Source organism: Ornithodoros turicata, chromosome 2 (assembly GCF_037126465.1).
Source record: "Ornithodoros turicata isolate Travis chromosome 2, ASM3712646v1, whole genome shotgun sequence".
Classification (NCBI taxonomy): Eukaryota; Metazoa; Arthropoda; class Arachnida; order Ixodida; family Argasidae; genus Ornithodoros; species Ornithodoros turicata.
Genome location: NC_088202.1, coordinates 111,079,713 through 111,099,774, shown reverse-complemented (window position 1 = coordinate 111,099,774; position 20,062 = coordinate 111,079,713). Strand labels below are relative to the sequence as shown.

At 45.2% G+C, this 20,062-nt stretch overlaps 2 protein-coding genes across 3 annotated transcripts in view; one reads left to right on the top strand and one right to left on the bottom strand.

Moving 5' to 3' along the window:
- Positions 1–4,970: 4,970 nt before the first annotated feature.
- On the top strand, positions 4,971–13,725 carry LOC135385960 (brain-specific serine protease 4-like). The gene is made up of 6 exons (XM_064615615.1): positions 4,971–5,558; positions 7,060–7,154; positions 10,428–10,516; positions 10,694–10,974; positions 12,698–12,873; positions 12,957–13,725. The coding sequence occupies exons 1-6, from the start codon at positions 5,429–5,431 to the stop codon at positions 13,113–13,115; spliced, it is 930 nt and encodes a 309-aa protein (XP_064471685.1). The 5' UTR covers positions 4,971–5,428; the 3' UTR covers positions 13,116–13,725.
- Positions 13,726–17,259: 3,534 nt separating this feature from the next.
- Positions 17,260–20,062, bottom strand: part of LOC135385959 (kin of IRRE-like protein 1) — a 234,995-nt gene continuing 232,192 nt past the window's right edge. For both annotated transcript variants that reach the window (XM_064615613.1, XM_064615614.1), the window contains exon 9: positions 17,260–17,357. In XM_064615613.1, coding sequence (XP_064471683.1) covers positions 17,272–17,357 — 86 coding nt within the window. In that variant the 3' untranslated portion in view covers positions 17,260–17,271. The remainder of the gene's footprint in view (positions 17,358–20,062) is intronic.

The following is a 20,062-nucleotide window of genomic DNA, read 5'->3' as shown; positions in this document are numbered from 1 at the left end:
AGCAACGAGCGCAAATAACCGGCCGTGCCGGTATAATACAGGCCTGGTGGCAACCCTAGTTCTACATCGCCCTTACTGAGCGCAGCATCCAAAACCTACACGCTGAGTACAATTCGTTTATTGTGTCGCAGGCACAATCGAACTCGTCGCTGACCGTGGCTCACGCGTGCCGTGTCGCCCTCAGTCAAGAACAATGGCGCTGCAGAGACAGGTCACTTTCGTTGCATCCAGGAGCTGCGTAGCCCTTCTCCAGTGTCCTTTTCTGCCCGAGGTCGAACCTTCCTAATCTCCTCAGAGATTGCCGCATTGGAACCCGCGCGAGGCTATATTTATTGAGCTCACAGGTTGGCCAGCATCGTCCTGGAGAAGCACTCCAATCTATAACGCGCACTCATTCATGCAAAGCTGGGGAAATTGCTTTTATTTTGTAATGCATTACTACATTAGGTACTCATTACCTTTCGCAGAAGCAATGCATTACACTACTCATTACGTTTCGTGGACGTTAATGCCAGTTTCACATATGCCATTGCTTTCATCAAGTAATGTAATTACTCTGACCATTACATTCTCCCGGAAGTATCTAATAGGGTGTTTTCATATGACTTCAAACGAACGCGTTTGGCCGCCATAGTCGTAGTCACTTTTTCGGCGCCGCTGCCGAGATTAGCAGATAGTGTAGCGGATTTTTTTTATTCATTCTCCTTTGACTGAAAAGTGCTAGAGGAGAAAAAGGGGTGGTGACATCATCTGGACACGTGTCGGCCTACTGGAGAATACCCACGGATGGTTCCGCTCCCGGTCATTGTTAAAGACGGGTTGGAAAAAACAGCGATTTTCGTGGCTCGGCACGGCACAAGTTTTAACTGTGGGCTCTAGACAGTGCCAGAAGATTCGTTTCAACTAATGAGTAATGCTATGAGACATTGCTCTGTCAAAATATAATGCATTAGCATTACTCATTATACGTTGAAAAATGTAATGACTTGTCATTAGTCATTACCCAAATGTAATACATTACCGGTAAGTCATTACTTTGTAATGCATTACTCTCCACCTCTAGTGCAGTGCCGTTTTGCAACACTTTTTTTCAATGTATAACGCGCGCGCTATCCACCGGAAAATACGCTTCAAAAATGCAATTCAGCAAATTAGTCGGCATTCGTTGCTAGCTGCGCTGGAACGCGGTCGACGATTTACAAAATTTAGCCGCTAACACACGTCTTCAGTTTGCACAGATATCTGTCTTTAGTTCCTTGGTAAGGGGCTACACGTACGCCGGGTGTAGGAAAAAAAGTGTCCCGGGAACAATTGTCCCGGAAAATATGGTCCCTGGTTGTATAGCCCCAAAATACCCGGGCGTAGTTGCGGATAGCTGATGAAACGCATCAAAGCCGGCCGAGTGTTACCATTTGTTCTCCCGATTTGTTGAAATTGAGTGACATAGATTTTTTTTATGTTAATGGATAATGAAATCTACACGGCATTTAATCAGTAACATAAAAGCGATGTCATTCGCTGTACTAGTTCGCTAGCGATATCGTTAGCTGTATGCTACTATTTTTCTACTGTTGGTCATGCACGGGTTTTACAGGTGTCCCCTGTATTTTTGCTATGTCGACGTTTAAGGACAATAAAGAGTTGTACACCCACTCATTCATATTGCCCTTACAACTCCGCATAGGTGGGGAGTAACGCGTTACAAAGTAGTGCGTTACTGTTAACGCGTTACATTCGAGTAGTGAAATATGGTAACGCATTACATTTGGGAGAAAAGTAATGAGTAACGTAACGTCATTACATTTTTAACAACTAACGCGTAACGGCGTTATGCGTTACTGCGTGGTCGGGAACTTGAAAGCTTGAGCGAGGACCGTGCCTGCAGAATCCGGGAAAATCCCCGATTTTTTCTATTCATCTTCAACAATGACAAGAAGGTCACATCGACACCCACGAAGAACGCAAAAGAAGGGTTGTTGACCTACCTTGTTGAGGTGTCACCTTTGTTAACCACCTCTGTTTTTCACTCCCTCTGGTATTTTTCGGACGAATGGGGCAAAAGCGGCAGAAAAATAGCCTCTACCCTCTGAACAAGCCAAGGAATTGGCTGTTTGGATTTGTACTGTATGAGATAAAAGGTCACCGTCTCTATCAACCTTGACAAGGAGCACTCACTGGTCAGTAGGCGTCCTCTCAGCCCAACGGGCGAAGCTCACCGATGAAAATTTTGAACATCAACTACTTCTGCGTTGCAATAAATCGTACATGTAAGTTGTGTTCATGCGTGACCCTTGTTTGTGCCCAACATTGCTTGTATTGATTTGCGGAATGCACTTATGTGACTCAACCAAAAATGGTACATATTATTAGGACAACTGGTGAAGTAATGCAAAAGTAACGGCATTACTTATCAGAAGTAACGGCGTTAGTAACGCGTTACCTACTACCGCAACAGTAACGAATAACGTAACGCGTTACTTTTCGAAAAAGTAGTGAGTAACGGTAGTGCACTATAAAATAAAAGTAACTTCCCCACCTATGCAACTCCGCCTCTGCTGAAGATACGGTTCATCGACATAGAAAGTATGGGAAGACAAGAGCAAAAGCTTTGTCTGACCAACAATAGGAAGATACTAGCATCCAGGTTGCGTTGGGAACTACACCCGACTACATCCCACGACGCCCACGTACACACAAGTCGTCAATTTAAAGCGTTTATATGCGTTTTGTTTCATTGGTACGAGACTCAGAGTTGTACGCGTTACCCGAAAAAAGTAATTGATTACAATTACTGTTACTACTGCGCGAAAAGTAATTCTTTACCGTTACAAATTACTTCATCAAAAATGTAATACGTTGCCGATTAAAAATGTAACGCGTTACTTTTCCCGTTACTTTTAAATTGTGGGCCATAGCAAAGCAACAAGCCTGCAGTGAATGCAACCATGCAGCTCTTGTTGCAAATTCTAATATGAGATACCAACATACATGATAAGTGAAATTCACAAATGCATTTGAAAGCAACATACAAAACACATACACGCGTTTATTACAGACTTATATACACATTTAAAACAACATCGAAATATCTGCGTCGAAACATCCGTTTCGTTTTGTTACTGTTGTTATGTTCAGCTCGTACAATTTATCAATAGAGTCACCTGTTTTACTGTTGCTCCAGTAGGTCGCGGTTGTAAGGGATATTACTGTGGTGTGCATGGAACACCTGTGGACTAGAGACGGCCGTCACTGTCACCTCTGCGTCATTGCTTCAGTCGAACTCGTGGTGGAACAGAAGAACACATTGGCTTGCTGAAAGGTGTTGCCATTGTTGACCGAAGGTTAAAAAAGTAATCGATTACTCAGTAATTGGTTACCGAAAATTGTAATCAGATTACTTGGAAAATTGCTTGCTCACAAAATTAACTGATTACGTTAAAAAATTACTGAAAAAAGCAATTGATTACTAGTAACGCGTTACGTACAACTCTGGTACTAAGAGTACAGAAGGTAACGTGTCATTTTGCTCACTACTCTGTAATACTTCCTTTTATAAAAGAACGCGGGTATCATTTTTCCAACCTACTTGCCAGAAATACGCAGAAGGTAGCAGGACCTTGGAGAATCGCTTCCTAATCTTGTCGCGTTGCGTGCACTCCGCAAAAAATAAAATAAAATAAAAAAGACAGAGAGGAACAGACGCAATCCACTCAATACAACCGGTGCTGCAAAATGTAATCACTTTTATGTTCCTCATTGAATGACGTGCAGCTTTTATTTTTCATTAACATCAATATTGATTTTACAAAACCTTACGTCCCCGATTTCAACAAATCGGGAGGATGAATGACAGCACTTGGTCGGCCATGATCCGTTTCATCGGCTGTCCACAACGACGCTCCTGTATTTTTGGGCGCATGGAACTCTGCGGGACCATTATTGCCGCCCACGCAACCAGGGACCATTTTGTTCCAGAACCCACATCTAACTAAGGTGTGTTATCCATAAAGTGCATGACAGTACATTCGAACAAGCAAATGCACCTCAGACCCGAAAACGTCGTGAACTAGACTCCACGGCTGGGCGCCATATACCTCAAGCAAAACGCAACATGTCACCACGATAGCTTAATAACATTTTTTTTTCTTTGTGCCTCTTTTGTGTCGCTTATTTACTCCAAGCCTTTATTTCTACAGCAGCGGCGAACAACTTAAGCCTTAATTGTGACACCATTAAAACTCAAATGATTTAGGAACCGTGCTGTGTTTTCCCTTTCCTTGGTAATCAGGATGCTTTAATGCATTTTTAAGTAATAATAATTGGTAGTAGATTTACCCGTGAGTTGGGCCAGCCAACATCTGTGTGGCGATGCTGCACGTGCCGCAGGGAAGGACTGCGGATAATTTCGGGCAGACCTTCTTCACTTCAGTGACATGACGGTTTATGCCTCGATGAACTATTGACGAAGTTCCGGCACGTGCCGAACATGACACGTGGGCATAACTTTTTTTTTTTCATTAGACCGCAGAACAAAGGCACGAGAGATGTAAAAAGCTGTCATGTAAGGTTCGCAAGTGTGTATGTTCCGCGGTGCGCACTACTTATTACACGTTACGAGCTTGAAAAATACTTTCACACTGAATATCAACACGCCAACGTTTGGTATGGCGTCAACTTAAGCTCACAACGAAAGTAGGCATGGAATCAAAACAGAGAGCGAAAGAGCGGCAAGGTATTTCGTGATCATGACCGAAACTCTGGTCCCCTCCAATACTCAGCTTCGATGCTTCCCTGAGAGACTCGACGATTTCTTAGCCACGCTGAAATATTTTTTTTTCTAAAGAGTGACACGTTTGGGAGTGTACGCCGCATCGAAAGACGAACGCTATCAAGACCAAAATCTAGACAAAACATGGTCAAACCAGAATGGGAGCGAGCAGATAGCGTTCCCACCTGCACACACCAGACCTTGAAGGCGTCCCCGAGATGCAACAATAGTGACAATCACATGCTAGTGAAAATTCCCGAGGCGAAGAAATGACATAACGCAGACTCTTACTTTCAACCACGCACAAGGTCTAGTCAGCCAGAGCAAAACTTTTCCACTTTCACTGCACTCCACTCAGGATTAAGTTCTACTTTTTCCTTTTGACTACAGCTTAGAAGAACAAACAAGCCGAGGATGAGGTGTTTTCTGGCTGTGCCCAATTGGTGTCACTGGGTCAAAGTCCCTTCGGCTCCAAGCAGTATGCCTCTTCCTCCTCGCCCCTTTCTGCGTTGCGTATGACGAACAGCCTCCCCGGTGATGACGAACGAAGCGCTTTGCAATCTACATGCACCACGAGGTGCCCCACGGCTGTCAGGCGAGCGAGTCTTCCCAGCGCAAGGAATATTTCACTGAGTGCTTAGGATACGTGAAAGCGTAAACATGAACAGCATGCTTGTGTTGGGATATGGTGGCAGCAAGTCGATGGTTTCTGTGTCCGTTCGATACGCGTTCGATGATCTGGTGGCCGTAGTGCTCGTCGTTCTCTGGAGTGTGTGCAGTATCGGTGCGGGTAAGTATTTATGTTATGTTTGAGCTACTATGGTGCGAACCCTTGTACGTTGAAGAGACTTGTAATAGAATGTACACGACTGTGCGTGTTTCAAAAGTATTTTTCCTTATACAAGATATTTTTGTAGCTTGTAAGTTGGAGGGACACGATTCAAGGGAGTGTCTGTACTACGGTCTTTTTTTTTATGTATGTACGCACTGGCCGTTCACGCAAACATGTAATGGATTGTTGTTCAACGAGAAATCATAAACAAGAAATCTAGATGATGATGACTATGAACACATTTCTCATTATTGCGAAATCGATGTCTCTGATTTGCTGAGGACCATTTGCCTCTCTCGGATTGTTAACCACGGCAGCATCCTCCCCGTTCTTGCACGTGCTGTCCTGAGCATTGTGGTAACGATCCAGGTATTTAGAATCTACGTTGGAACTGAGACCCCATTCCAGTACAGGAACAAACAATATTCGTGTTTATTTGGTGAGATAATCTACAGTAACTTGCCGGTTGCGTTGCCTGTTATTTTGCCTCTGTATTTTAGTGGGCCGTAGTTACTGTGATCTTTCTCGTCAGTGTCTCGCTTCTTGGAGTTTGTTGACCGGTATTTGCTTGGAATGCGAGTTCGTTAACATGCAGTAAGAGTGAATCAGTTCCCTATCCGCTTCCCTTTCCGCTGTTCGCGGAAGGAAGTGTTCGCTTTGTGTTCTTCCTACTACGTCTGGACGGAAGGGAAGTCAGTCGTTGGTATACTAATTAGCAGTGCAATCGTTTGATTTAGTGTTTTCCTGCCTATCTGAATTTGTTGTTATTGATGTAAGCTTAGTGTACTCAGTGGAACTCAACAATGATAGTTTTGTCGACGAATAACATTCACGAATATCATAAATACAAGGTAGCTGGTGGATAAAATGCAAACTAAAAAAAGTATCAGCCTGGGTACATGAACAATAGAAACCCTTGGCGCCCTCATGCTTTCTTTTTTTTTTTTTTTCATAGTAATTATCAGCTGAAGCATTGAATATGTTTGAGGTACAACTCAGTAATTCGGATGTCGAATGAATTGTGACTGCGATTTATGCATTCTACGACATTGTGCCAGATTGTTTACATTTGCTAGATATACACTATGTTGATACATATATGTACATGTGACGTGACTTATGGTGTTTAGTTTTTGTTTTCAAGTATGTCGTATTATTCATGCTCAACAAATCTTGTGAATAGCCAGTTGTTGCCTGGTCCATTCTGATGGTGTATAGTAGAAAAGTATATCGCTACCTTAAGGATGTATCAGTAATGCGTATTTTCTAACTTTTTCTTTTCGTCGATAATGGCCGTGCACACAGTGTAGCCGAGAGTGCGACAGCTAATTGCCTGCCTTACCTTGTTGGGACGATGGTGTACCTGACGCAAGCCAAGATATACACCGTTTGCATAAATGTCTTTCATTACATTGATCAGTGTCATTCTAATGTTCCTTAATCTTCACGCAACCTGCAGCTGGGCCGGCGTCTTATCAGTGCGGACGGCAGCAGATCAGGGACGGAAGGATCGTCGGCGGTGAAGATGCTTACGACGGCGAATTCCCTTGGATAGTAAGCGCCTCTTTATGCAAGCTTGTTTTAAGCGTATTACCAAGTTACGCGTGGACTCAGACACTAATGCGGTTATCTGCACTCGTTAATTAAGTGTCAAACGCTGCCGAGGACGGTTTCGGTAAATCAACAAGGAAGCCATTCTTCTCCAATCATGGAGGTCTAACGGGTAAAATATAGCGAGAGCCAGGTTAAACGAAGGAGGTGCAGCCGCAATTTGGCCGCAACTGCGAACCAATCCGTGTAGTTAATTGGGGTGCTTTTGTGCACGCTCTTACAGCTGTTCCATTCGGCACTACCAGCTTGGTACCGTATAGCAACGCCGTAAAGGGCTGTTTATACTCCAACGGCAAACAATGCCGCTCGTGCAGCATTGACCATCGTCGGCGACCGACGTGTCGTGCCAGGGCACACCGATTGACTGTGCATGTTCTCTGCTGCTCGTATAGACCAGTTTCCGCGGGTGACGTTACAAGGGCGGTGTGGACAAAACAAATTAACAGAGTCCGGGACAATGAGAATAATGTGACACAGTTTGCCAGAAATTACCATTTGACAACACCTGAATCAACCTGCAATTACACATGGCAATCGGGAGTCGCGTTCGTGTGGTTGCCCACACAACAATGGCGTCTTTTGTTTGTAAACGGAAAGAGGCCTATAGACGACCTGCACCCCTACGTCATCGATTACGTTTCGCCGCCACGCAAAGTATGCTGGTGTGCACCTATCAACCTTATCAGCCTTTTCGGCCTATCAGCCAACGCGTTTTTCCCGCTTCTTGCCCTCCACAGCAAAATATAACCTCGAACCAGTCTTATCGTGACGTCATATGTTTGTAAACAGAGGGTCGTCTATAAACACTGTGACGGCAGCCACCATCGATGCTCGGTCGCCGCAGTTACGACGGAGTATTTGCAGCCGCTAGTGTAACCTTTCCTAAGTTTTAATACATCGTAATCTGTCGCCTTTGCGTACGTAAGGGATAGCGCGGCGGTTCTAAGCAATGTGCAAAGCTCTCTTTATGTCTTGCGCGTGCGCAGAACCACCAACGTTATCCCTTACGTACAGGGAGTATACTAGTATAGAATATGCTAGTATGTAGTGAGTTTTCGTAGGCCTAGTATGCATCGCCTTTGCGTACGAAATGATTAGCGTTGGTGGTTCTACACACGCGCAATACATAAACAAAGCTCTGCGCATTGCGCAGAACCACCACGCTATCCCTTACGTACACAAAGGCGACAGCGTACGGTATACAAAAACTCACTTGTCGAGCCTTTTGCATGGATTACCGTATACATGCGACGTCTCCGTTTTTCTATAGCTTGGTGAGAATTTTCGATATTTTTTGTAAATATAACGGCGCTACGTTACAAGCCTGATGACATATATACGTGTTATATACGTACTTTATTGGAATTTAAACGGACGCCACCCGTTGTGGGCAGTGCAGGCGTGACTTGAGGACAAGAAGGTCAATGACATTGCGCTATTTTCTTTCGTTCTCTTTCTTTTTCATACCTCTTTTTGGGACAAACCTTAAGAGTGGCATGGGACGAATTGGTTCGCCCTTTAAATTCACACACACACAAAAAAAGAGCATGCCACAGAAGTGTCCCGTTGTGGAGTTACGTCCTTGTTCAGTGCCAACAAATCTGGTGTCCGCATCTATAAGGAATGAGACCGTGCACACGTAGAATATTCCGGAGTGTATTAAAGGGACACACCGCTACTAAGTAGGCTTTTGAAGTAATATCAATGCATTTACCCATATCCCATGATATTTAGCTCAACGAAATTTTTAAGCTATGGAAATTAAAGGCCATTGCGAAACGCATATATTAGGCATGCAAATATGGGCAGGATTAGTATATATATGTACGAGGGTGGTTCCATAAGTTTCCGGCCCGACCAACTTTTAATAGTCATAGAGACGAAACAAGTGTATCACTTTTCGACATAGTCACCCTTAACTTAAGATGCACTTTTAAACCAGCATTCTTATAACCTTGAAAAAATAGTCCGAAGGTTTTGTCCGCAAAATGCAGGAAAACTGCCTCTTGCACCTCACTATCGTTTTGAAATCTCCGTCCTCTGAGATCCCTCTTCAAGTTTGAGAACAGGAAGTAGTCACTCGGTGCCAAGTCTGGACTGTAGGGTTTGTGGTGGATTTCTTCGAAGCCGCACTCCTTCAGTGCATCCTTGGCAACAGAAGCCGTGTGGACAGGGGCATTGTCCTGGAGCAAACGGACACCTCGACTCAACCTGCCGCGTCTCTTTTCCTTGATGGCGTCTTGCAGTCGGTGCAGGAGTGAAGCATAATAAGTCGCATTCACTGTGGTGTTCCTCTCTTTGAAGTCGATGAGGAGGATCCCGTGCCAATCCCAAAATATTGTTGCCATGATCTTCTTTGAGGATTGTGTGACCTTGGCATTTCTTGGGGTGCTTCTCCTGGTTTGCGCCATTCCATCGACTCCTTTTTCGAAAGGGGATCATAGTAGAGCACCATAGTCTCATCCCCTGTGACAATTGACTTCTTCTTCTTCGTACTCTTGACAGAGCTCCAAAAACTCTTTGACACAGACGACACGCTGTTGCTTTTGAACTGACGAGAGAAGTCGTGGCACCCAGCTCGCACTGATCTTTTTCATGTGAAGGCCCTCGCCGATGATGCGAAAAACGGTTGTTTTGGAAAGACCCAGCCTTTCTGAGATTTCCTTCACCTTCAGACGCCTGTCGCTCAGCACTTCCTCCTCGACAAGAGACAAATTTTCTTGTGTCACCACTTCCACTGGACGACCATCGCGTGGATCACCTGCAGTGGACTCTCGCCCCAGTCGAAACTGCTTAGCCCAGTCTTTTACCGTTGTGTACGACGGAGAGGCTTCCCTGTACACGTTGTCCAGTCGCGCTTTAATTTGTTTAGGCGAAAGTCCCTCTTTTGTCAAGAATTTTATCACAGCGCGGTACTCGATTTTTTTCCATTTTAACTGAAGAGTGCACCCTGGCTGTTTGAAATGCCGCTCTCCAACCGACAAAAGCATGGAGTGGGTTGAGGGTGGTGCTCCGGCCCTCCAACAGATGGCGCCACGCGTCCTTAATCGCATTTTCAAATTCGCGCGCATATTCTACCTCGGGCCGGAAACTTATGGAACCACCCTCGTATGTGATAATATGATATCGCATGAGTCATGTTGCCTGTACCGTAACGTCACTAACCACGTGACACTCTCGTGATTCGCACTTTACTATTCTATACATTACTTACAGGCGTCAGTCCGTCTCTATGGGCAGCATTATTGCGGCGGCACAATTGTTCACAAGCGTTGGATTGTCACGGCGGCCCATTGCTTGCGGAGGTGAGCACTTCCGCATAAGCACACGTGCGTGAGCTATATCAGCTGCGCTTCGGATACGTTCTGAACTTAATTTAAATGTAACTTTATACCGATTTTAGTGGACTTGTATAGTGCCATCGTCGCACCTCGTGGTATCATGCTAATGACCTCCATTTTCTGTCGCTCTCTCCATTTCAGCAAGGCGCCGCATTACTTTACGGTGCGCGTCGGCGAATACAACGTGAAGAAGGCGGAGAAAGATCACGATACCCAAGACATTCGCCTTGTCCGTTACGTCGTCCACCCACAGTACTCCATCCCAAAGCGGTACAACAACGACATCGCCCTGCTACACTTGGCGCGGGATATCGAATTTAACCGATACGTGATCCCAATTTGCCTGCCCAATACTACAGAGGACATGTCTGGAAAGATAGGTGCCGTTGCTGGTTGGGGAAATGTCAAGGACGTCGACAATGGTAGTCACTTTTGCGTAAACGTCTACTTTTATCCTTTTTTGTATTTTTTCATAGCCTTCGGCCTGCGGATAAGTGCTTAGGAGTTTCTGGTGAATCATTTTCACTCAAAACGGTTCGTGAAACGTTTTGCCGCTGCCCAATCACATTATTCTAACCCGAGACACTCCCTTTTCCTGTTGGTCCTCCGCGAAACCGTGCGCGGACCGTTTGAGTGAAATCGATTCACTAAGACAAGGTTTCACCAACGGTGGTTAACTTTGAACCGACATGAAGGGCTAAAGCGTGAAGTTAACACTCAATTATCTCTACTCTTTTTTTTTCTACAAACATTAGTTGGTGACATAAAGAATGTTTCAGTAACAATAACTCACTTTAGTAAAGCAGAGTTAGGTGTTAAATTGAAGATAAGGGACCGTTGATCTCGGTTCAATTGTTAATCGGCGTTGGCGAAACAGGGCGTAAGACGAGCAAAACTACGCTTGCAGCGTTCCACAAATAAGTTTGCTACAATGGTACCGAACGTTTACTTCCCCACCCATTTTTCTTAAAGACCATTGTATTTGTATTTCTTAGGAGTGATATTAAAGTAGCAAACTCAAACCCATCCATTGTCAAGAATGTTAGCTATAGCTGTTTCTCTCTTACTTCTCTTTCTTTTTCCCAAGTTGAAACTGCGAACAGAGGCAACAGTACAGTGTCTAAATACGAGATAAATGCAGTGCTTCTGGACATTATACTTTGTTTGTGAAGAACTACGTATTATTTTTTTTCTCGAATCGTTTTTCATATTCTCAGTACTCCATTTCTAAAGGCAGCTTCTTTATTTCTCTTGATGTTCTCCTTTCAGTAATGAATTCCCCACACACCGTCCGGCTCCACAATAACTACACCTCACCAGGCTTTTTTTTTCTTTTTTGTGTGTATATATTCAATAACAAACAGCGTTGGGCTAGTTGGTAAGCATACGACATGGTAGAATGCGCACAAATAACACGGACTAGAAGCGCTGGTGTTGTCTTCTTCTAGTCCGTGTTATTTGTGCGCATTCTACCATGTCGTATATTCATATTATGGTATTATTAAGGTATTCTATGGTAATTACCGTCATCCTCAATGCAGCATCTTTATACCCATAGGTATAAAGCATGGTTCACAGTACTGCGTTTCATTGCATGTGCACGCGGGCGGACGTCTGTTACCGTGGCAACAGACGCGTGCAAGATCTTTCGCAACAGAACGCAAGGAGCTGAACTTTCTCTGATGCACGCACTGCCCCACAAGAACGGAACCAATCGCCGCTTTCCGCGCATGCGTCTTGAGGCGCTTCTCCCTTATCTTCTGTGCAAGACTAATTCCAACATGGCCGCTGTAAACATGGAGCGCGTGGAGTGCGGAAAAAGATGCAGTATTCATTACAGTTGCTTCGAACTGGCAGCAGCTTGTGTCATGTTACCTTCAAACGTGGACACAAGCTTTCTGCCATAAGGCTTCGTGGACAAAGAGGTCAAGAAAGACTCGTATTGGCTGCCACTTGCGTTTCCCGCATTTATACTCCAGCGGATCGTTTGTGTCGCAAGCATATGTACGCAGGCGTCTGCACGCTATGAAACGCAGTAGTGTGATCCGAGCTTAATCCAGCAGGTTGTGGTCGTGCCCCCTCTTTTTCCTTCTCCATTCCCCTTCCTCGTCGTCGTGCCCTTAACCTTAACCTTAATTTTCACAGACGTTATGGCCAGCACAGTTCCGGGACTTCGAAAAGACGTCCTGCAGAAAGTAACCGTCCCTCTACTGACGAACAACGTCTGCAATGCGTGGTACCAAAAGGCCGGCAAATTCGTCCGTCTTCAGGATTCTCAAATCTGTGCTGGCTACGAAGAAGGCAAGAAAGACGCCTGTCAGGTTAGCATTAGAAATAACTGGATGACACAAGCTTTGGCTCTTCGTATTTGCCGTTGTATAAGGCTTAGTCATGTTCTTTTCAGGGTGACTCTGGAGGGCCGCTGATGTACCAGAATGACACTCAGTACGTCCTCATTGGGGTCATATCAGCAGGCTTTGGGTGCGCAAGGGCGATGCTCCCGGGCTTGTACACACGAGTGTCAGAGTACGTGTCGTGGATAAACAAGTACATCGCCTCGTGAGATCTCCTTCAGCAGAGGATCAGTGTTGTCGTGGCAGTTGAGTGCTGAAGATAGAAACAATAGTCAGTACCTCTAACATGACTGCTTTCTAATCAAGGTGTTGCATCGTGGCCGTTCTGTGCAGTGTTCCTCTGTGTGATAAGGTGACGTGACCCAAGAGATTTGAAACATGCCTCGAGTGACGGATACCGTGTGTATCCATTCTGGTCAAAGCAGGAAGGACTGTTTTATTCCAATGCTCTCTTGTGCTAACTGGAGCTTCATTATCAACTTCATTCGACTGCATAATGTGATCATGCAATAGATGTGCTCCAATTCCTAGTACGGCACGCATCCTAAAAGTCATCTGTCATTGTCAACTACTTGTCATTGTGTTATAATAGCAAGTGTGTAAGGTTACCGCTGAAATGAAGGGCATTGTATGACAATGTTCCACCACTCTAGTGACTATGTCGTGGAGCAAACTGTTTGTCGCATGTTGAAATTCCTCATGATGCTGAGCGTAAGATGCCTAAACAGGAACGTGTCACATCTCATTCGCCCTGGAGAATAACGGAATGTTGACGGCGTTGTAATAAGTGTGATTTGTACTTAAATTTGTCTCATGTTATCATCTCATTCATTTCCACATACCTTAGATGTTGTGCTAAATAATTCCCGCAATTTTATCTTTCACGCATCATATTCTTAGAACAACAACAACAAAAAAATCACCACAAGGCTGATTTAATGAGCAACATTGACTTATCTTTCATTGGCATCAACGATGACTGTTTAATAAAACAGCAATGTAACATAGTGCACAACGTGTCGTCTTCCTTCCTGCAATATAGCAGCAGTTCCAGCACAACTTGACTTCATATACAAATAATGACTTTGCCAGCGGTATTATGGTGTCACCATTTGGACGTTACAGCCTTCCTGTGACAAGGAATTGGCAACTGGACGAAGAAGCTCACTTGTAGAAGTGTCCCTTTTGCGCCGCCAGTACTAGGACACATCACATCACATTTGGCGGAAACATCACTCACTCAGGAGTGCTCCAATTCAGCTTCACTCTACGTTTTCTGGAATGGGAAAAAGAGCGTTCAGTGTACGTTGTCCCTGTGTAGTTCCTTGCATGACACACAGAATAGCGTCGCAGAAATTTTCAAGCATACTAACAGCATACTATATCCTTTCCTTTCGACTGGTGTAGAGAGTAAATTTCGGACATCACAGAAACGAAGACCAGCAGGGATGTAACTAGCGACGATTTCCAAAGGGGCTAACCAGATTTAGTATTTAAGAAAAATGCTGTTCAATGCATTTGATTGCGGAATGGTGACAGCTCTAGGAACCTAAGGTGCAACTGCAGTTCGTGTACCGAATGTTTATTTCACTCACTTCTTCAGCGACTCCAAGCTGAGTTTTTTTATTTTGAGGATGAGAAAGCCCCGCCTATACCTTATGGTTGTTCACTTGAGTTGGACAAAGTCCCATTGCAATGGAAGTTTGCTGGTGTTGTCCATATATTGTGTCCCAGTGTATGTGTGTAGTGAATAATAGACCGGTCTCAATGTTAAGCTCCACTGAGAAAATTATTATCTACTGCGACATTATGGATTACCTGCATCACACGATATCATTATGAATCACTCGTCTCTAAACTCCATAACGTCATTAGCATGTTTTTTTTTTGTTTTTTTTTACGATATTTTCTATGAGTTAAATGGAAACCTGAGAAATGAATACATTTTGGCTCCTGTTTTCATTTTCGATCGCCTTGATCACGAATGCAAGATTGTTTTGTCCGAACTATCCCAGAGTGGAACCGCCTTCCTCGAGACTTTGTTGTGTCAACAACTAGAGACATATTTATAAATAGGCTGTCTTCCCTTCGTTCTGAGTGATATTTGTATATTCCTGGTCATGTATTGTATCCTTTTGTCTTGTGCATCGTTTGGTTTGTGACATTCGAGTGGTATCTTGAACTGTGCATGTCTTTTTTTTTCTCTCCCTCTTTTCGTAATATATTGTACAGTGTCCTCTCGCCCCTACGTAATGCCACAATTGTGGAGCTGTAGGGTTTGCTGTAAGAAATAAATATAGCGCCACCTGTGGCTGCGCGGGAGAGGCGAACCGGAACCGTCTGAGTAGACATGGTTTCGCACCCTGTCGGAGAGATGGCACTGTCGGCAGTATTATCGTAGGGTGCCTGAATACTAGCTCCCTCTTGGTCTCTATTATAGAGATGGTCGTGGTGAAGACAAGCGCGTCGGCTGCTACGAAGTTTTGCCATTTTGACGCCCACGCGCAGCTCGCGTATTCAGGCGCCATATATTATCACAGTGTGAAAAGGGGGTATAGCCATTGGGAGAACCCCCACCCCCCGTAAAAATGGGGGGTTCAGCCTGTCAATCAAACTTGAGCGCTTTTCATTTTGTTGTTTCTACAGGCACTGCCATGACACCAAAATTTCCGCAACCGGTAGCTATAGCTTGGAACGACGAAGACAAAACCTTAAATAAACTTGACAGAAATCTTAGTTTCATTCTGCAAGTACATATCCTCTTGTAACTATCAGGAATGTCTGCTTCGGTTTTCCCCCCGCTATCACCATATTTACGTTAACATATGTTTCGTCGGTGGTGTTAGGCCTAGTCCAGACGGTGATTCGAAGAAAATAGCAGGAAAAACGCCACTGATGCGTAAAATTTTGCTTTGTATTGCTAAATTCTATTTCTACAGGGTGTCCCAGAAAACGTATAATTGAATTATAAGAAAAAAAACAGCGTCACCTAGAATTATGCGGTCAACGGCATTTGTTTTTACTAGGTTTTCGCCACCTCCTGATGTGAATGTCATCTAACTTGAGTCTTATTATGTCAATTTTTACGAATTGAACCCGAAAAGTTTCCAAGTAAAGGTTGCTTTTTTTACCCCACCAATTGGGGTGAATTGTGAAGCGCGTGCCGAATTTACTCAAGTTGATGATAATTGACAGGGATATGGAGGAGCTATTCCATTGGGAAAAAATAGCAGAACATCCTGCTCTCCGGAGCGCCGAGAGCGCAATGTTAGACGAGTTTTTACGCACTTCGTTTTCAGTCCGACGAAAGGAGGTTGCTAAACTCAGTCCACACAGGGATAGCTTGATTCAATGGTACTAACGCGAAATATATATACAGGGTACAACACCCTGTATATCTATATAATATATACAGGGTGTTTGATGAAGGTACACCGGCTAAATGTTTCGTAACCAGGTGGCACTATCGAAAAGCATCCCTGAGACATCGGCCAAGGACTGAGCAGTGAGCTGCTCATCTTCATACGCTCATTAATTACCTAAAAGTCGTAACTTCGGACGCTTTCGGCACCTCTGTTTTACCGATAGGAACCCACAGCGAAAAATGTTCCAGAAAAAAACCCGCGCACACATTTAGTTGAGTTTGAGTTTGAATATGTGCAGACATTTAATGATTTCCAGAGCAATTAAGGTTTCTTTACGTATTTCTTGCGCGAAGAAGCGTACTAATTAATGCGCTATCTCGATCAGCTGCCAATTACGTGTTCATGCGCCTGGTTCACACATTGCGGTGACGGAAGATAATGTATTATTATCCCTTATTATTATTTTGAAAAAACGAACTCTATTTCGACTGGTGATTGGCTAGACGACGCCTCAAAAAGTGGGTGGAGCTCCAGGTGTAGGCCATCAATGGCCAGACCCCCTTTTATGTACACGGCTCTGCATTCTGCGGCCAACTTGAGTGCGGCCAACAACGGCAAGCTACCTCGACACCCCCCCCCCCCCCCCCCCCCCTCTCTGCATTCTGCATCGTATGAGAAAACAAGTTGGAAGCATATATCTGAAACACATGATCCTATAGTATCCAGAAGTGAGGACTTCTGTCCTCTCCTGCGGGTTATGCGGTCTTGTGATGCCGTCAAACCAATTCCTCGATTAACTAACGTGTATGTTATGTTCCAACATACAAACGACGCTGGTACACGTCGACGTAACAATATGATGTTAAGATCATGTCTGTAATGTCGTGCGCACAGCAACGTCAGCTGGTGGCGTCGCTGCATGTGCCGTGTTGACTTGAGAGAGTAACCGTGGGCTATTGACAACATTTTAAATAAAGACTGCACTTACTGTTGACTAGTGTCAGCTGCCACTCTGTCGAAGTCTGTTAAGTGTTAACCACGATATACTTGTAAATAGTAGTAGCCTCCACTCTACGACCAACGGCACTGAAATGAAGAAAACACAAGTTAGGGATGGCGTCGATATCGGAATAGCCCTGCGTCATATGCTTGTCCCATTCAATTCGCTGGATTTCTTTATTTGACTGAACAGGCAATGAGAATGAAATATGTGTTTCTTTTACTTTCCCCTTTACTTCCCGAGAATACAATGAATTTTTCAAATCAGTGAAAATGTGCGTTGGTTTGTGAACCACGATGTGGACCCCGACAGAGGGCGGCAGCGTTGCCCGTTCCGCGCGCTGAGCGTAAACAATTGGCTTTATTAATAGGGGAGATTAACTTCCAAACTTGGATCCGCCGTTGCTGGCTGCTCTTCGCTGGCCCAAACTCCGGAGATGCTGCTATATTTCAGGTTGTCAGGGCTAGAGTTTGTAGCTACATCGCCCGTGAAGAAGCCCTACACGGCCTCGTGGAGGGCTCTCGCCGCTGGCTGACGTCTTCTCGTCTTTTTCTTCATGCTCAGTGTGAGTAGCAAATTATATTCTAGCCAGCTCGCTTGGACTGCACTGCCCACCGCAGCGACTCTCCCGTGTTTGGAATGTTCGCTTTAGTATGGCTAGTACGAAAAGCAAACTCCCCTAGGGAGTGTTGGTATCTTCCATATATCACTGTAAGGTCTGACTGAGTTAGTGTCTCTGCAAAGGGAGCTACCTCCATAGGTAGTTTTCCTGCTTGATGACGATACACACCTGGATGTAGTTCTGGCGGTCGCCGGTTCGCTATGGAATTTGGCGCTAGCTAGCACTATTTGTTATCACGTGATTTGCCGAAACCGCGGCAATATATGGTGGGTCGCACGCATGTTGACGACGAAGAAGAGAGTAGCGCGTGCACGCGATAGCCAAGGTGGTGCGGAATGATGCAGGTGGGTTCGAATCCTACCATCGGCAGTGCTGTTTAAGGTTTTGCCCAGGTTTTCCGGCGGTCGTTCCAGATAAATATCGGCACACTCCGAAGTCAACCTCAAATTCCTGGGTCGACAGAAGTCGACCCAGGACGCAAACCAACCCTATGTCCACCACTCCTTCCTGCTGTCCTCTCCCCATCTGTCCACGTCTGTGCGTCGCACATAGCGAGAGTTGCTTCGTTGCGCTAACACGGAATCAAGAAGAAGCACACATTAGGGAGTTTTATGGTGTCTTCGAATGGTTGCTTCTGATGGCACTAGAGCGCTCTGGAGCGACGTTTCACCTCGAGTGGTTCATTTGGAGCTCTTTCCTCCAACTCGGAGCGGCCTAGAGTGCTCTCACCAACGCAGTCGGAGCGGTTGCGAAATCTGGTTGGGCCCCGGTCACGTGCGCCAGCTTCCACTGAGTGTTCCGGCATGCCTGCCACGGTCTCCGTTTTACGTTTCGGTCTCCGTCGTTTTGACTCTGAAGGAAACACCGGAAGTCACGCAAGTTAACATTCCCTGACCGCTCCTCTGCTCGAAACTGCCGCGTTCGGCTTCTGCACGATTCCTCCGACTCGGAGCTAGAGTGAGATGCGGTCTGACACGCTCCAGCTCGGGGTATCGGGACGACCAGTCGAAGACACCATTAGTACATCGGAAGCGCTCCACAAAAACTACACCATAAAGGAAGCTGTCACGTCCAAGATCAGCAACATGATGTTAGCCCCTAAATCAGGTACTTGACTCATCATGTTTCCGGAACCGTTATCATAAAGACCTTCAAATCTTCTAAATGTCTTCTAATCCTTCCAATCGTTCTACATCCCCCTCTGAACTGGTGCAGCAATAAAGGAACAAACGAAGAGGATAGTGCGCATCGCGATGAATCGCCGTGAAGCGACGCGGCTACATAGAGGTCCCAAAGGTGCGTTAAAGAAATGCTATCGCATTAAGTACGTGGCACCCGACGCGCAAAAAGGTTTAGTGTTCAACGTTTTTAAAAATGAAATGCTTCGATCCAACTATGTCCGGAATCATTACAGGAGAGTAAACGCCAATATGCAATAAAATAGCAGTCGTTAAACGCACCGAAGTAATACAAGCGAATGATTGCACGACGATGCAGAGCTGTTATGTGGTGCTCACAATAGTGATGTGTCGTTCGTGGACGAACCCTTCAAACTGAACTAGTCATTCGGGTGAACTGAACGAACTAGTTCAACAACAACCAAAAACATTAGTTCCTCAATTCAGTTCATTGGGCCTCGACACCCACAACGCATACGCTTTGATACGCTTCCAAGTGTGACATCTGCGCCATCTAACGAACGTTTTGAAAAGCTAACAAAGCACATGCGCGCAAGAAGAAGGGCGAGAGACCACGGCGCATACGCTGTGGCCTTGAGTGGCTGTGACGCTGCGCTGAAGTGGACTGTGTGAAGGAAGAGAACTGGATGAACTAAAGAACTAAACGATGTCGCGAGTCGTTTCGAACATGGAGGAAGGAAACACAGGAGCGGCCCTTCCAACTTTTTGCCATTGGGACGGGCGTGCCAGCTTCGCACTGCATTCTGGGATGCTCCTGTCTACCATGTGACCGCTCACGTGACCCGAAGAGCATGCGCAGGCCAGCTCCCAAAGCAGACGACGGGAGCCGTGATCGTCTTGCAGTTCAGATATCTGTATTGTGATGAACGCCGCGCGTCCAGCTTTATTTGTGTGTGTTCGGGGGTTTACTCTTGGTTTACCCTTCTACTACAAGACCGGTCGGGGTCTGCAAGACAACCACGCAGGACTA